The sequence below is a fragment of the Candidozyma duobushaemuli genome, assembly GCF_002926085.2.
Source record: "Candidozyma duobushaemuli strain B09383 chromosome Unknown F_B09383, whole genome shotgun sequence".
Lineage (NCBI taxonomy): Eukaryota > Fungi > Ascomycota > Pichiomycetes > Serinales > Metschnikowiaceae > Candidozyma > Candidozyma duobushaemuli.
The window spans coordinates 504,427-521,989 of record NW_020289899.1 but is presented as its reverse complement, the minus strand read 5'-3'; the positions used below and the strand labels follow the sequence as shown (position 1 = coordinate 521,989).

Here is a 17,563-nt window from a genome sequence, read left to right as displayed (position 1 = left end):
AGCCAAGAAGGGGCCATCCATATAGGGGTTGTCCGGAGGGTGTTTGTTTCAGGTTTTCGGTGGTCGATAAGTTTTAGTTATCCGCAATGTGTTTCGTGCTTTTGTCAAATAAATTTAAAAGTCGACTGCCCAAATCAACTTTCGTCCACTGGCGTCATCGTAGGCACCCTACATCGAAGACGTACAGGAGCCTTGGCACGATTTCGAGACCGGGAAACCGTAAACGAGTAGTAGAGCAAATACAAAAAAAAACGACTTGGGTCATTCGAAAAGTGTTCCATCCAAAATATCACCAGACAGTGGCTATCCAAACTACATTTATGGTTTGAGGATCCAAAATATCACCAGACAGCGGCTATCCAAACTATATTTATGGTTTGAGGATGTGCAATGAGATCCATGGAGACTCAGGCCATGACGTAGATGGACCCTGGACCCGAGGTCTTATTGTCAGCTTAAATAATGCCAGAACAAGACAGGCACCCGTAACCCAACATCACTTGTTTTTTGCCAATCATGTTTTGTAATTCCTACTTAATTGCGTGCTTGAGGGTGAGACTCGATATGGGCTCAAAACGGGTCTTACCGTGTCGTATCCAATGTACTTCTGCTAAAGTGCGAGCCAGCATCAAACGATGGCTTTGGTGATATGGATGGCTGTGCAAAGCTTGGGATTTGTAATCTGATAGGTTGAGAGTTGGATTTATAGTACAAAGATATAGGTATGATTGTCGTTACATCATGGTGAAGGGTGTTTTGCAACCATTTGAAGAAACATGAAAATACGCTTCAGCTATAGGCGGCAGTTTACACCAGGGTAAAGCCGCTTTACTTGATATAATGTATATGGATTCTGCAACAGAAACATGGTGACCGCTGTGCTTGTCAAGATTCACGACACAAAATCGACAAGTTCACTATGCGGAAACCCGATTGATCCACGGTTATGTAGTATTTACAGAATCGTGAAAAGGTCAGAAAAGCTCCACATAATCTCATCGACAAACTTCATACCTACACCTTGTTCATGCGCCGGGTATATTAACCTAGTTTCCATCCTATTTGCGTTTTGCTCCTATGCATCGTATGCTGTCTAAGCGACGTATGCCGCAGCTTCAGCCTGACGTTCACCTTCGGCGGTCAACTGCTGCTTGTGCATTGCCTCGTATAGCTTCAACTTCTTTCTAATCTTCTTCACCTGCCATCTCACAGGAATCAATGGCAACCTGCCGTGCTTCTCCTCGTACAACTTGGCTCGGAGCCACAAAGACACGAGAATCCAGTATGCCAAGTATGAGAACACACTGCCGTACGTAGCGGTGTTGGTCCAACCCACCAAGGCGTTGGCCACCATCCACCAGCCATCAGTAAGACCGTTACAGCAGTTCACGTGCCAGATAGCAGTGGAGATGTCGTAGGATCCAGGACCACTGCCGGTTTCACTGACATCAAGACCACCGCAGAGTCTCACGTATCTCTCTAACTCCAAGAACCAAACGCCTCGGCTCATGAGACCAGCACTGACAATGTACAAGAAGCATGTTGAGCAGATCAAGAAGTACTGGAGCGAAAGCTTGTTACCTCCTCTGTACAACGTGTAGCCCACGGCAGCACCAGAAGCGACACCGGCCAACACGGCAAGCGGAAGCGATGTCAAGGGCTGGGACATACCAATACCTCCAACAAACACAACAGCCTCAAGGCCCTCTCTAAGGGTGGTGACGAAAGGCAAAATGGCCAAGTAGTATCTGCTAGTGAAGCCATCCTTCAGCTCCTTCTTGACTGGGGTGGTGCTGGCATTGCCCAAAAGAGCGTCTGAGTCTTGCGATGACGACACGCCGGCAAAGTCATCCATCTCAGTCATGTTGGTGTCTGAATCAAGCTTGTCGGGCTGCTGAGTAGCGTATGCGTCGCCAAGTTTGACCCACCACTTGACTTTCATGAACTTGTTGATTCTGAGAAGACCAATGCCCATGATTGTGATGATGACACTGGAGAGAAGCGAGAACACACCTTCCCAAAGTCTTTCGGTGTATGACCAGAGATCCTTCTCCACAAAATAGAAAAGGGTGATGAAGACTATGCCGATTATGAGACAAACCAACAAACCAAAGATGGCACCGAGCCAAACCTGAAGTCGAAGGCCCCTGTTTATCAGGTTAACGTGTGCTACCTTGGCACGTCTCTCGGCCAAAGCCTCCTCCGATTCATCCACGTCTTCCTGAACTGGCTGGGGGTTGTTCTTATTGATAAACGAGAGAAGCACCGAAATGATGATCGCCGTTTCTAGCGTCTCCCTAAGGATAATGAAGAAGATCTGAATCGAAAAGATTTGATTAAGATCTTTCATTTTTAAAGTAATGCAAAAACCGATGAGGCCAGGTGATTGAAAAAGATTCCCCAGACAAGATATCTTTTTTCGCACTGCCGTACATTCCTGGTGCTTTTCTTTTTCTAGCCGCGGAGATGGCTGCAAATGGATCATTCCACGCCAAATATTCATAATTTCAACCGAACCATACTTATTGTATTTTCTTGTGGATAACGTGAAGATGCTCGTACCGCACGCTGATCAACCTAATTAGCTGCTCTAAGTCGCCCTCTTCGACTGAACGGAAAAGACCGGCAAACGCTCCCCTCTGTTCTTTCTCCTTCGTGTCATAGCAGGTCCCCTTCTTGACAGGAGCCTCGTACATAAAGTGGCGCTTGACAATATCCCCACCATAGTCGATATCGTCATCAGTCGCAGCAAGGTCTTTCTCCACACGTAAGAGCTTGTAATTTGTAACTTTAAACTTTGCATAGATGTGTACCTTCTTGAGTAACTTGTACCAAGGGTAATCTTCAGTAAGGAGGTTTTCGACATCGTGGTTGTATGCGTCGAAAATCAAAGACTGTGCACTTGCGTCCTTAAGAAGCTTGTCAAATTGTTCGAGGACGTCCTCGACAGTGACCTCCTCATTCTCGAGACTCCAGATACCGGGTGCAAAGTACGCAGTAGACTTCCTGTTTTCTAGAATGTCTTTGAGAATGGTAGACTTTTCAAGGATGAAAGAGTCAACCTTCTCTGACCGCCATTCCTCAAGCTGTTTGCCCATGGCTTCACGGAAGAGAGAAAACCGCTGCTGTGCAAAGTCAAAGTAAGGTTCCAAACGATAGTCGATCACTTCACGCTCCTCTAAAGAAAGCACTAGAAGGCCAAGGAAACGAACCAACAGGCCATGAAGATCAAAGTCAGGATCAATATCCTTCAACCAGCTGTAGGAGTATTGGTCCAGCTCAGGGACATACGTAGATTCATTGTGTTGCGAGCTTTCTGAGAACTTGAAGTTGACAACAGGGGTATCACCTCTAGACTGAAAGACGCCAGCGTCTTTGGCAGTAAAGGTATCTCCAAGTATGTTGTTGATCTTCGCCCCACTCTCTTTACGCCAGTAGCGATATAACGAAGTCTCATCGTCATCATCGTTCTCAGGGAGCTCGTCGCCTGCCAGCTTCATGACGCGCTTGTAAGCTGTTGAGTTCTTCGAGAATGGCACAATCTCAGCGACCTGGTTGATGATATGGTTGAGCATCGGACTCAGGTCAACAGAAAAATGGCTTCCAGTGACCACATCCTCGTCTAGATTGATGTAAGCAATCAATGGCATATTGTCTGGGAAGACATTCGGGTCCAGCAACGCTGCCTTAGCACCAAGCTGACTGCTCCTAGAGGCGTCCCAGGAAACGAATCTGATGGTACGCAATGGTTTCCAGCCAAGGTTACGAAGACGCTTGAATGCTCTCATGACCTCTAACATGATCGCATGCCCACTGCTGGGGTTCAAAGATGTGAGAGAGTCTCTGGCCGCGCCAATAACAATTTCACCATCGTTGATGACGCCCTTGATAGACCCAAAGACCACTTTGGCAGAACCAGCACGGCCGTTGTCCTGCGCGGATACCCTAAGTCGAAGCAGCTTAGAGTATGGTGCAAACTTCCAGTGCGAGAAGTTACCCCTACCAGGACCCAATGCCTCCAAAATAGGCTTCATGGAGTCGTGACTCGCCGGGAATAACATCTCGGGGTTTGGTACCTCGGCTGGCTTGTAGTTTCTCAGCACGGTCAGCTTCAAGTCGTCCGAGCCTATGACAACCACAGCCTGGGCGCCTCTGAAGATGGCATAGTTCACACGGTCTGTCACCGAGTAGTCCTTGGATTCCAGACTTGCGATCAAGGCGGTTTTGGCCACGACAGAGATGCCGTTCAGCTCGAGCAAGTCGTAGTCTGCGGGCGTGCCGCCATGGACGTACACAAAGTCGCCAGACACGGAGCCCACGGATCCAAACGGAAAGAAAGCGGGCGTCTTGATGTCCTTGAAGCGCCACGAGCTCGTGACCTCCTCAAGATCGGCGGAGTACAAGACCCTGTGAGACTCGGAGTCGAAAAGCTCGACTCTGGACGCGCCTGGAAGCCTGAGCAGCCTGGGAAGCTCGTACTCGTAGGACAGCGTGGAAAGGCCAAAGTCGGCAAAGCGTTTCTCCACGAAGGAGGCCAACTCGGGGTAGTTCTTATCGGCCACTATGACGCCCTGGCTGTTGATATTGGTAAAGTTACGGAGCCACTCGCCAATGTGCTTTTCGTTAGTCACGCCCGTGTCGTCCGGCCGGCCGATCTTCAACTGGGCCAAAAAGATCCGCTTGAGGTCTGTTTTGTTGAGATGCAAGTCGTGCCACCTTCTGAAGTCTCGGTTAAGCGAGGTTCGAGGGAGAAACGAAAGCTGGAGCACAATCAACGCGAGCAAGCCAAAAATACAGAACCACCAGAACCGTTTCCGTAGAAACTCGCGCTGCTTCTCCCGCAACGAAGGCCGTGTTTTCAACAGCTCCTCCCCCACAGTGGTATCTGGAGAAGAGGCGGAGCCCAGGGAGCCCTCTATTTCGGTATTGTTTGGAACTCTGAGTTCAGGAGCATTTATGTTTTCTTCATCGGTGATGTATCGCTGTCTGGACGTCCCTAGCAAGGGTGCTTCTTCAGACATGATAAAGAGTGGTAGGTGGTGATGTAGGGTTAGAGTGCGGCGCGGTCTAGTGCATTCTGGGGCAGCGAGATGATATATTAGGGGAAGAGACCCTGAAGGGGTGACCAAACGAAGAAAAAATTTAAAAGAAGTTATAAAATGTATGGTTATTTTTGATTTTGAAAATATCGACGTCTTTCAAAAAATCACAAATGCTGTCGTTTTCGTGTTTAAAGGGGTACCACGGGTCGGCGAGCGTTTGCAACCGGCTGTCTCGGTACAGTATTTAACGGTGACCGTGGAGTGGTCCGACCCGGAACGAAACTTGGATTTTGGGTTTGAAGGTCGATGGGGTGGTATGGTGGTGGTATTTTATTGAGTTTGGTTTTTTTTTTTTTTTTTTGGTTTGCTGGGTGACGTTGGTTTTGGAAGTTGGTGGTCTGGATGAGCTATACGAGAGCGACTGAGTGCCGTGGATTTGAGACAAGCTGTTAGTATTCTTCAAGAGGTAATTGTGACATTTGTAAGGGCTGCTTTATACTTATGGAAGGTTTTGGTGGCAATAAGTGATCGTAGTGAACGGAGTTAGAGTGGTACTCTGAGACTCAATGGTGAGAGTGGTACTCTGAGACTCAATGGTGGAAGCTACTAAGGATAAAGGAAGGCGTGGAAGCAGTTTAGGAGCCAGAAATATGTAGTTTACGATATCTTTTTTGAGCGCTTTGCACCCCAATTATTTGCCTCTTATGTTTAGTATTTGCTTAGGGTGACTTGTAAGCTGAATGTTGAACATTTCCTATTCAGGGTTACATCCTTGCCAATCAAGCCATTTTTCGTTGTTAGTCTTTTATCGTATAGTCTTACCGTATATTGCTAGTTATGTTAAACAACAGATAAACGGCTTTTGCTCTACCTATAAGGGCATAGAGGTCTGTTGATGGGAGGGATCTCAGTCAAATCGTCTACCTCTTTCCATGTTACTCTCTGTATTCCAATAATCAACAATGAATAAATAAGTTTTCGTGAACAGTGCAAAAATGAGGAAAAAGTGAAGATGAGTACTTCCCTTTCGCTAGTGTGGGTCATGCATCATCAAATCGTATGTCTAGACGGAGCCACCAAATCCAAAACTTTTTCCAAAAGTTTCCTATCTGGGAGAGCCTTGATTATCAGAACTAATCAAATACGATTTCTGTCTTCTCTTCTTTGCCACCACAAAAGCATGAAACTCATCAAATACTGTGCTGGGCCTCGTCATATAGAAATGGCTGCAAACGCACAATCCACAAACCACTCTTCCTACCACAGCTTCTTACAAGCTCTGCCAAAACAAAAACTATAACTTCCACCTAGCTTGGTCATCAAATCGCTATACTTGCTTTTATCGACAGCACAGCCCCTCCATCAGAACTTCTGCTTATACAAATACCCAGCACCCCTAGCTAGAGTCATTATCTCTACATCATGGTTTACGTCTCCGACTGGGAAAAGTCTTCCTACTACAACTATCCCCATTTTCCGCCTTATCGCGTTAGAAGGGATATCCAGCCCGTAAGGCTTCCTTCGGTGGCCGAAATCTTGATGAAGATCAAGGAATATGAGTCTCATCCACAAGGCCAACATATGCATTGGAGTCCAGCATCAACACTGCTGTTTGTTTCGGATATTTCAAACTCGACAGCAGCAACCACTCCACCTAGGGAAATTGGAAAATTAAACAACCTCAACACCATGGCGCAACCTATAGCCAGAACCAGTTCCTTTGAGTCTATCAAGGACACCCTTCTTCCATCACCAGTTCCAACCCACCTCAACAATTTTGGATCACCAACGAGAGCTTCAAGTGGATTAAATAACGAGATTTCCCCAAGTGAAAATTCTATTGAGTCTTCCCAAAGTGGCAGTCTAACTGGCTCACTGGGTTCCTCAAGTCCAGGATCAACAGACCTGATTACAAAGCTAGGCCATTCGCCAAAGTACAACTCAAAGCATCATCTGCCAAAGAAACGCAGACTGTCCAAGAAAAAGTCCAAATCCAACGGCAGAAGTAAAAAGCCCAAAACGCACTGTCACCAGTGTGGATTGACGTCCACGCCAGAATGGAGAAGAGGCCCTACAGGCTCTAGATCCTTGTGCAATGCGTGTGGTATCTACTACATGAAGCTCCTTCGTCGGTTCACTGAGGACCAGGCAAACTCTATATTTGTGTTCAAGAAAAACACCAACACTATTTCGGAGAGAATCATTCCGTCTTTCGACCAGATGGCCCAGATGAGCGGAGAAGTTCAGCAGCACAATTGGCTGATGCTCACCGGGGCTGCCATGATGATAGATAGCTGTTAAATAGTATGGGTTGGTAATTGTATGGTGGGTGATTGTAGGGTATGATTTATGCTTTCTGCTGTTTCCACCGACGTACGACATCGCTAATGCCTCTGAATTCGGGAGACTCGAGAATGTCCATCTCTGAAAGGTCTCTCTTGAATGGAATAGGACCAATCTTCTCAAGAAGCGCACTGATTCCATGCTGCATTATGGTACTGACCATGGTAGAGTCGGTGATGTTTCTTGTTGTCTCGCCAATTTCTCCTCCTTTAATAGAACTGAAAAGCGTCCGTACCAATTGCCTGTATTCCACGTCCGCTCCAGGATAAAGCACATTTGTGGATCTCTCCGTTCTTTTGCACCCATCCACTGGTTTTTCTCCATTGAACATTTTCTCTATCCAAACCAATGCAGCTCCACTGCCTTCGGCCCATTCAAGAATGTGACCAGTTGTGTTCGAAACTGCAAATTCAAAACTGTCGATACCCCATTTGCAGTAGTTGTTGTAGCCTCTTTCTGCACCAGAAAATGGAACAATCTCGTCCTCGGTGCCGTGGAATACAAAGAGTGGAATTTCAGGACGAGGTCCGTCTTCAAACAATGCTGCTGTGTTGTTCTGGACAATTTCCTTCACCAAGGGGTAATCAAAAAAACCCCATCCATTGTTCACCCAAGGCTTCTTACCACCAAAGAAATCCAAGAACATGTAGTGGATGATCGAGGTTAAGAGACACTTTTCTTTGGCTTCCTCAAAAGGTTTTACTTTATCCTCTCTAAGCTCCTTGTCCAAGATCTCTTGCACCTTTGGGTACTCATTAAGCATGCCGTTAATGGCATTAGGAATGAAACCACCGAAAATTGTGCCATCTGTGATTTCAGCAGTAAGTGTGATATTGGTAACCCAGCCGCCAAGAGCTGCACCCACAAGGTTCTTTTTGAGTTCTGGAGCGTACTCAGGCTGGAGAGAAGCAGCCCATCCAGAAGCTATAGTACCTCCAGAATAGCCCCACAATGCTGCTTTGGCATCCGGGTCAATTCCGGTAACATCTTCAGAATTCAAAGCAGCTCTAAGAGAATTGATAGTAGCTTGGCCAGATTGGATACCAGCAGTGAAGGTGCCCTTGGGTCCCTCGTAGTCAGGTGCAACCACATACCACCCTTTCGCCAATGCAGTCTGAATAAGAACCATCTCGACCTGGAGAATAATCGTACTCATAGGAGCATTGAACAAAAATGAATAAGAAGGACTGCAGTCCTGGGTGGCAGAATCCTGGGCTGCCTGGTAAGAAACCACCCTTTTTGGGTCTGCATCATAGGGTTCCAACACCGTCGTCACTATGGCGTTAGGATTTCCATGGGAGTCTTCCGAACGCACCAAAAGCTGCCATGCGTTCTTGACATTCACTGGAAAATAGACTGACCGGATCATGCCTGGAGCTGGTCTAGCATCGATAATGTCACCGTTTTTGTAGGAAGAAATATTAGAAGGCGTGTTGTAGAAATCATCGTCAGAAGGCTTCACAGGCTTGATGAACTGGGCCGAGACCGCCACGGCCCATATGAAAAACGAAAGAATAAGCATGTAGTGGAAGTATAGGCTGGACGGTGGTACTTATAGCGTTGGAGCATATCAGGGAAGTTACCGAATTGGGCGCCTTGGCGGCGTTGATCAGATATTTTATCGTCAACCTGAAACAGCTCGAGTATTTTGAGACATCATGGTGGAGATGTGGTCTCTATATTGGCGTACATTCAACTTTTTTGCAACCATTCTGCTGCGAACATCCAGACCAGCAGGATAGCGAGATACCACTTGAAGTTTTTTTTTGAGAAGGCAGTTAATGGACAGTTCTCCTTCTTGTTGATTTGATTTCAGTGTAATTTTATATAAATTCTCGCCTACAGCCTTGGGCCTTCCTTATATGTTTTCCTACTTAGGCAATTTGCACATTCCGGATATGTACCTCGAGCGGCTCCATATTATTTGATCCAGTGCGTCGAGGGTAAATCGAAAGAAAGTGAGCTTCAACGTTTTCTATTGATAATCGATGATTGAATATTGAAAAGCAGTTGATTCCAAACAGAAGGAGGCGTTGAATGGAAGAATAGATAATGAGATCTCTAACAATACGAATATGTGCTCCTGAATGCCACCGAATGGCTCTGCACAGCGATCTATCGTGGGTGCGTGAATCCTACAGATTTTCAACTATTCGGGTATCTCGTCCCTGCAGCACTTTCCTCATCCAGCTTAAATAAGCCAGGGCCACGGGAACATAGTGAAATTGTGATTCTGCTGGATTTTTGTGAAGCTTGGAGCGGAAAAAGACGGTGAATTTCCGAAATTGCAGTCATGCTGACGAGTAGAAAGGTCAATCGATAGTGCTCAGTTTAGCACTTCCAATAAGAACTGACTCAAACTCAATAGTACAAATTTGAAAATTCGATGTCTCTAGTGGTACTAGATCAATTCTTCGGGTACGCGTGGTGCCATATCGACCCTGCTCCATTACCCCGACGATGAATGAAGTATTTGATTCTTCAAAACGATGAGCGAGATACGCATTTAAGTGAACTGTGGAGATCCTCTGCCTCAATTCCAGTGTTCAAGTATACATCACTGAAGCGTTCCAAATCGGTCCTTCCCTCGCTCAGGTGTAGTGTTAATTGAGACAATGAGCACTGTTCAAGTCCTCGAGCGAAGAAGTCTTAAGTATTTTTAAAAACCTTTTACTCTCAGCATTTTTTCGGACCCATTTAGCAAGATGAGAGTGCTGATTTCGTAATTGACGAGGCTTTGTCTGACGGCGATGCTGCAGTTCATTTGAGCAACGTTGCCTGCCATCTTACAATTCACCCAAATTACCCTTCAATTGAGAGAAGGTATTTTGATCACACCACTCTTCACAGAAACAATTGATACATCTGTGAATTTTTTTCAACGATTCTGATTTTTCATGGTTGCAACCTCGCGGTAAATCTCACTATCCGCTGAGTCTAATAAGCCCCCAAACTCATGGACTTATTTTTTAAGCAGCTATTGAAAAGAAAAGACACCTTCAGTCACAGTCCATTTTCCATAAATCTGTGAGTGAAAAATCGAGTGAAAAATCTCCTTCCAAACGCTACCTTGTGGCTCTCACCTCACTGACCTCGCTTCTCGCTTTGTGACTCTGATCCAGGCCTCCTACACCAAAACACACCCTACAACACCATTCCAATTAAAATTCCTCCATATCATGACTAAATATACCATTTCCAACGGAATCCTTCGATTTCCTTTCTCCCCTCTTTTCCTCCCCTGTGGTTCCTGACTCATCGGAATCTTTTCAATTTGTGCGCTTATCAGAGCTCATGTCCGGCACCTGAGATATCTAGTGGAAAAGAGATCCTCCAACTACTTCCATATTTATCGGTCCATGGACCTTACCTAATTTCCACTGCTTCGGCCTGCATTTCTGTCAGACCAGCTTCAATAACAATAAGCAGGCATTTTCCACTAATCAGGCATTTTCCACTAATCAGCTCATGTCCACTCCAGACCAGAGCCACTACGAACTAGGTCGTTCCTATGTTCTGGTGAACCACAGACACTCCCTTTCGACACATCTGCCGGTAGTTTTGTCCGGAAATGAGGTCCACAGGCAAACCGCGGACTTGGCCTCGATTGGTGTTGTTGGAGACGATCAGGAAGACGATACGGGCTTTCTGGACGAGTACGTATCAGAACAGGAACCCATTCCCATTGGCGAAGGTTCGCTGAAAAGCTTGAAAGAGCCGATTTGGGAAGATAGGTCCAGCAGCCTGCATTCTCGTGATCTGGCTCAAGAAGACGCAGAGTCCACCACGCCGCTAGTGGACAAAAACAAGAAATTCTATGTTGATCTGGATACTGTGGGCGAGGCTGGACCGGTCTACGGCTCCATGGGTCCCGATGCAAACTGGGCAGGCCGCCTAGAACAAGGTCCTTTGGACGCTGTTCCCCCAAAACCTTCTATTAGAACACACTTGCTACGGCCTGTGCAATACCTTCCAGCCGTGTTCTTGGGTGTGCTTTTGAACGTCTTGGACGGTCTTTCCTACGGTATGATCATGTTTCCCATTGGCGAGGCCTTGTTTGCAGACATGGCACCTGCTGGTCTTTCGATGTTCTACATTTCCACCATCGTGTCGCAATTGGTGTACTCTCTCGGAGGCTCTGCTTTTAAAGCTGGTATCGGCTCGGAAATGATTGAGGTGACGCCGTTTTTTCATACTATGGCGTTTTCCATTCAGGCAGACATGAAAAGCGGTTCACCAGACGTGGCGAAAGAAGCTATCATTGCAACCACATTTGTCTCCTTCGCTGTATCGGCTGTTGTCACAGGTATCGTGTTCTTCCTCCTCGGTAAACTTCGACTCGGTGCCTTAGTCGGGTTCTTTCCAAGACACATCTTGGTCGGATGTATCGGTGGTGTGGGTTACTTTTTGATTGTTACAGGCATTGAAGTCTCCTCGAGACTAGAAGGTGGTATTCGCTACGACTGGGAAACAGCCAAGCTCATTTTTGGAAACTACATTACCCTTATGCAATGGCTTCTTCCAGTTCTTCTCACAGTGGTGCTTATTTTTCTCCACAAGCGCATCCACCACTCGCTTCTTGTGCCGGTGTACTTCATCCTTGTATTTGTGGTCTTCCATATTGTGGTTGCTCTTGTCACGAACTGGGATCTCGACAAGGCCAGAAACTACGGTTGGGTCTTCCCCGCTGTGGTCAACCACGATCCTTGGTATGCTCATTACAGCTACTTGCGGCCTTCTCTTATTGACTGGATGGCCATCACCAAACAGTTCCCCAAGATGTTGGCTCTCACATTTTTTGGCATTTTGCATGTTCCCATCAATGTTCCAGCGCTCGCTGTGACAGTGGGAATGGACCAGTTCGACGTCGATCGTGAATTGGTTGCCCATGGTTTTTCAAACGCTATTTCAGGCCTCATTGGCTCCGTTCAAAACTATCTTGTCTACACGAATTCTGTACTCTTCATCAGAGCCGGTGCAGATGATAGACTTGCAGGAGTGCTTCTCGCCATAGCAACAGCTTGTGTAATGATGGCAGGTCCAGTGGTTATTGGCTACATTCCTGTCTGCGTTGTTGGCTCTCTTATTTTCCTTTTGGGCTATGAACTTTTGAAGGAGGCTATATACGATACCTGGGGCCGTCTTCGCAAGATCGAATACTCCACAATTATTATCATTGTTGTTGTCATGGGTGCCTGGGATTTCGTGTACGGTATTTTGGCAGGTATCTTGCTTGCTTGTTTACTATTCGTCATTGAAGCTGCTAGAAGACCAGTTGTCAGAGGCATCTACACCGGTGTGGTTGCTCGTTCGACTGTCTTGAGACATCCAAAACAGCAGGAGTTTTTGAAGGACGTGGGCAACCAGATTTGTGTTGTCAAGCTCCAAGGAACATTATTCTTTGGGTCTATCGGTGGTGTTGAAAAGACCATCAGAGCTCGCTTTGAGCATGGAAAGTTCAACTTGAACCCCATCAAGTTTCTCATCATCGATATGAAGGGTGTGGATTCCATTGACTTCTCTGCTGCTGAAGGTTTCAGAAGAATCCTCAACTTGACACGAGAATTCCAAACACAGCTTATTATCTCTTCTGTGGAAGAAAATGACGATAGTGTTACCGCATTGCGAGACGCTGGTCTCTGGGACTGTGTCAAATCGTCCTCCCAAACGCTTCAGGTCCAGATGTTCAGCACATTGAACTATGCTCTTGAGTGGTGTGAAAACTCATTCTTGAAAACTTACACCAATCTTCAAGGTCTGACGCATAGTGGAAATCATAGAATGGCCTTGAGAGGTGTACCCTCGTCAAACAACCCAGACAAGCGTCATCATAGCATGAGCAAGCTGGTGATGCAGAATTATCCTCTCAATTTCGGTACTCCAAGGACAAAGCAGATCTACCAAGCCGCTACAAGGACAGCCAATGATGAGCAAAAAATTCAACACAGGTACTACCTGAGCTCGGACTCCTCATTTAAGAAGCAGCCATTACCATTGATCATGATCACTTTTGGCGACCTCTCGAATAAGGATGAGAAGTTTTGGTCCAAGCTTGCCCCATACTTCACGAAGGAGACCATTCCTTCAGATATGTGTTTTTACGACACGAGCTGCAAGAGACCTTCCTTCTTCATTCTCGAGTCAGGACTTGTGAGACAAATCTGTAAGTTCGAAAGTGACGATCGAGAATTGCACTCCAGCATTTTGCCCAACACTGCCTTTGGTGATCTCCTTGAACTCAGTCAATACAGACAAATCACCTACACAACTGTTGTCGAAACTGTGGCATGGCGTTTGAGTGAAAGGAAGATCAAAGAGCTTCTCAAGACAAACGAGGGACAAATCGTCTACAGTGAGCTTTTACATGTGCAGACGAAGTTGTCTAAGGAGCGGTTCGATTCTTTAACAGCGAACCTTGTGCTTTCAGCATAGTCATCAACAGTCATTGCGATTTATTATTTATTCAGAGCATCATACTACATCACTTTATTGGAGTTGTAAATTAGTCTAGCAGCATGTTGCATTATTGCACGTCACAGCTAAATAGGAGCCTCAAGTGACCCACCATACAATCGGGTTTCTGACTCTCTTCTTCCTTCTCTACACCAATTACCATGACATCTGAACGTGAATTACTATCTAGACGGTCTACGCTAGTTTGGCGGGAATTCAACCGAGGCGGTCAAACAGGTGATGAGCACATCCTCCTTGGTGTAGGCTCTAGCCACCACAAGGTACTTCCCAGGAGGCACCTCTTCAGGGATTGCTACCTGTTTCAGGATGGTCTGAGCACCCTTCTTGATAGGGCACTCCAAGTCGACATTGTGCACCTCCTCACACAAGTCGTACGTCTGGTGGATCAAACGAATGAAGCCGTAGCGGACATCCACCTCAACGTAAGCGCCATCGGTAATTGACTGCTTCAAGACGCCCTCAGCCACAAAAGTCAAGTTCTGGCCCTTGGCAGGAGGGTTAGGGTCGATCACGACTTTCTGCAAGTCCAACAATTGTGGCGTCTGAGCGTCACACTGAATGATGGGACTGTTTCCAGGAATCGGTCTCTCGTCTTGGTTAGTGAAAGTGGAGATAATTTTGGGAGACTCGGCGAGTTTAGGCACGGAGTTGAAGATATCAGGGAATGAGAGCAACAGGAGAGCCTCCGCAGATGCAGCCAAGCCGGCCACAGCAAGACGACCAAAAGCTACCATGGAGTAAGATAAGTAGGAGGTGAGGGAAAGGGCAACCTTAAGTACCCTTCTGGGGTGTTTGTGTGCAGGACCGCTGATAAGCCGTACCGGTCTTTGTCAAAAAATAAACTTTTGTTGGATTGCCAGGAAGGAGGTGAAGGAGGTGTCTCGTTGATCTGCCGAGCAATTGACATTTTATGCTTTGTGTGTGATCATGGTGCTGATACGGCTTCGACTCAGCCGCTTACCGAGATCGCGATTCGTCTGACTAGGATCGGAATGTCCCACACTTCGGCCATTGTCCGAAAAAATGGTCAATTCGGGGATATGGCGTTGCAATTTGTTTAACTTCATAGAATTTGCACGATTGACGGCATTTTTTGGGGTTTTGGTGGGTTCGTGTTGATGTGGCTTGGGGTGAGCCACACTGATAAGCGGCATGTTCCGCAGGATAGTAGCATTGATGGAGATGAAGGAGGACTGTGAGCAAAACCATGAAGGGACTGTCATTGATGTTGTTTAGCTAACATGGAAGATAGCAGTGGGCCCCGAGGCGGACCTCTATAAGGGGTCGAAGTCTGGCGGCTATTGGTCCAAGTGTGGTGCATTGGGGTACTTAAACAGGCTGTGTGGAATAATGAAGACTGTTGTGATGGGAGATTTATTTTGACAAGGTTAGTTCGATAGTCGTGGTCTTGCATGGTACTCTCTTGCAGTGTAAATTGTAGTGTTGCTTCATTCGATTCGAACTCTACTGATGCTGCTCGTTTTGATTGGCAATAGCCATTCAAGTGATCTTAACTGGGAATATGTTTATTTTAACGTTAAAGAATGCAAACTTTGATGAAAAGGTTGGTCGATGTATGTTCTGGTCAATTCGATGCTTTACAAAATGGTTGCGAAAAGTGCCAAGAGGCGTTAAACGGTGCAGAATGTCCGAACTTGAAAAAAAAGAAAGTCAGCAATGAAGCCACGTCTTCATATTTACTGTATTAATACTAAGAGCAAGGGATCCAGTTCCTTGCTAATCCCCTTGGAAACGACCTGCTGAGCTTCCTGACTCAATACTGATACATCTCTCACACATCATCTAAACGGAATCCGATCAGGAGAGTCCATGAACGGTATTATCTTCTAGAATCTGCTTAATTCATTCTTCGAGTAAAACTAGCATCAAAAATCATGAGCGTGGCTACTAGCGCTTCTAAGACAACTATGATTCCGATGTATCTTGTCCCACACCGACTGAACTTCACTCTACTCCTCAACCAAAGCGGCTCCACCATAGCTAAAACTACACACTCAATGCTCTCGTAACAGCCTCTTTCTACCCATGGCAAACTGAATTGAATTGTAAATCTCATTTTTTGTACCTCTATCCCCCTGTTGGCCGGATCTCATGCCTAAATAATATCTGCTGGTCCCTGCGTCTACTATAAAAGACCCGGATCCCCCATACTTCCAGCTTATTTCTGCTTTTCATGAACTTAACACATAGCGATGGCGTTGGTGCTGCTTGGATTATGGCCACCGTGGGCCATACAAGAAGGCTTTCCAAGAAAGACATCACTAGCGTCTCTATTCCACAAGTCTGTCGGCTGGTTCAAAAACAGAAGCTGCTCCGTCTTGCCCTGAATCTCATGTACGGTTTGGCTCTACTCCATAAACAGCAGGTCAATTACGTGTTTGAGGACGTGGCAAATGTGCATCAGAAATTGACAAGGCCTGTGTTCTTTGGGCAGGTGGAGGAGAAAGCTGTGGTCCACCAGAGGAGGCACGTCCCACTCCCAGATAGTGGGAGCTTCACAATGCAAGATTTTGCCTGTGACGAGTGGTTTCTAGAGAGAAAGGGCTTCCGAGACGTCGAGGAGTGCTTCGACACCTACATTTCCCACGCTCAGCGGGCTGACGCGCTAGACAAGCTGTTGGATGATATACTTGACCAGACCTTGGCCACCCTTCGAGCTAATGAGACTACACTAGGGGAAGTTGGGTTCGAGTTTGACGAAAACGGAGAGATCAACTCTCAAGCTATCCTTTCTATCAATCAAGATTTGGCAGGTTTGGAAGCAGATTTTGAGGACTTGCGTAGGGATCAACCAGCTAGGGACCACTCAAAGGATCCCCACTTTTCTACAACGCTGAACATTCTCCGGTCAACCTTGAATCAGAGAGAATCCCGGCCGAAACGCAAACATATCGTATGTGATCCCGTCGCGGTCCACACAGCATACTCCTTCTGCTACCCACTCTACCTTAGAGAGTTCGATACACTACCCTCTGTTCCCAAAAGACGAAAGCAGTCCATATGGGAAACATTGGGCGAGATGAGCCTCACAGCTGCTCCCTATCTTAATCAAGCAACACAGCTTTACTTGGAACCACCGCCTGGAACGATTCCACCTTCTAGACTTCCTCAGTGGAAAGCAAGAACTGATGACGTTGAACTTGGCAGAAACGTGCAGATTCTGGCAGATACGATTGAGTTTGCCAGGGCCTCCATGCTAGACTTCGAGCCTGATGATACCTTCGAGTCTTTTACTTTGAATGACAAAACTCTGGAGGATGCCTCCTTCCAGTTCCCCTCATCGCAAGTAGAGTCGCAAGGAACCATTGCCCGCAACCTCCACAAATTAGCACTAAAGCTTCTCGGTTATATTCACAACCGCTCGTTCGAATATGGCAGTTTTTGCGACTGGGAAGGAAATCAGGCCCCGTCGGGCGGCTACCGCAAGATTAGCTTTGTGGATCTTTTTCCACCGCAGCCACTCGGGCCGTCGGACTTGTCAGTAACACGCAAGCTAGCAGCCAAATCATTCGGAACAGTTTTGGAGTTGGCAACTAAGAATGCCCTCCAGATAATTCCGGGGATGAGCCCGCTGCTGAGAAAGCATGGGTGCTTCATTCGTACGATGATGGTGGAGATCATAATGTGCTCGCTAATATAACATAATTACGATAACTAATTAGGCGTTGGCGCAGAAGGCGCAC

At 46.6% G+C, this 17,563-nt stretch overlaps 7 protein-coding genes across 7 annotated transcripts; 3 read left to right on the top strand and 4 right to left on the bottom strand. All coding sequences in view use genetic code 12, as the record gives it.

Moving 5' to 3' along the window:
• Positions 1–1,093: 1,093 nt before the first annotated feature.
• On the bottom strand, positions 1,094–2,350 carry FTH2 (Fth2p; the record flags this gene model as incomplete). The annotated part of the gene is made up of 1 exon (XM_025483326.1): positions 1,094–2,350. The coding sequence occupies one exon, from the start codon at positions 2,348–2,350 to the stop codon at positions 1,094–1,096; it is 1,257 nt and encodes a 418-aa protein (XP_025337539.1).
• A 172-nt stretch (positions 2,351–2,522) lies between these two features.
• On the bottom strand, positions 2,523–5,021 carry CXQ87_004893 (uncharacterized protein; the record flags this gene model as incomplete). Its single annotated transcript, XM_025483325.1, has 1 exon — positions 2,523–5,021. One exon carries the CDS (start codon positions 5,019–5,021, stop codon positions 2,523–2,525), a length of 2,499 nt encoding a protein of 832 aa, XP_025337538.1.
• A 1,443-nt stretch (positions 5,022–6,464) lies between these two features.
• CXQ87_004892 (GATA-type transcription factor) lies at positions 6,465–7,343 on the top strand (the record flags this gene model as incomplete). Its single annotated transcript, XM_025483324.1, has 1 exon — positions 6,465–7,343. One exon carries the CDS (start codon positions 6,465–6,467, stop codon positions 7,341–7,343), a length of 879 nt encoding a protein of 292 aa, XP_025337537.1.
• Positions 7,344–7,389: 46 nt separating this feature from the next.
• On the bottom strand, positions 7,390–8,907 carry CXQ87_004891 (uncharacterized protein; the record flags this gene model as incomplete). The annotated part of the gene is made up of 1 exon (XM_025483323.1): positions 7,390–8,907. The coding sequence occupies one exon, from the start codon at positions 8,905–8,907 to the stop codon at positions 7,390–7,392; it is 1,518 nt and encodes a 505-aa protein (XP_025337536.1).
• Positions 8,908–10,853: 1,946 nt separating this feature from the next.
• Positions 10,854–13,817, top strand: CXQ87_004890 (uncharacterized protein; the record flags this gene model as incomplete). Its single annotated transcript, XM_025483322.1, has 1 exon — positions 10,854–13,817. One exon carries the CDS (start codon positions 10,854–10,856, stop codon positions 13,815–13,817), a length of 2,964 nt encoding a protein of 987 aa, XP_025337535.1.
• A 221-nt stretch (positions 13,818–14,038) lies between these two features.
• CXQ87_004889 (sterol transporter) lies at positions 14,039–14,593 on the bottom strand (the record flags this gene model as incomplete). Its single annotated transcript, XM_025483321.1, has 1 exon — positions 14,039–14,593. The coding sequence occupies one exon, from the start codon at positions 14,591–14,593 to the stop codon at positions 14,039–14,041; it is 555 nt and encodes a 184-aa protein (XP_025337534.1).
• Positions 14,594–16,053: 1,460 nt separating this feature from the next.
• CXQ87_004888 (uncharacterized protein) lies at positions 16,054–17,520 on the top strand (the record flags this gene model as incomplete). Its single annotated transcript, XM_025483320.1, has 1 exon — positions 16,054–17,520. The coding sequence occupies one exon, from the start codon at positions 16,054–16,056 to the stop codon at positions 17,518–17,520; it is 1,467 nt and encodes a 488-aa protein (XP_025337533.1).
• Between the last annotated feature and the right edge of the window lie 43 nt (positions 17,521–17,563).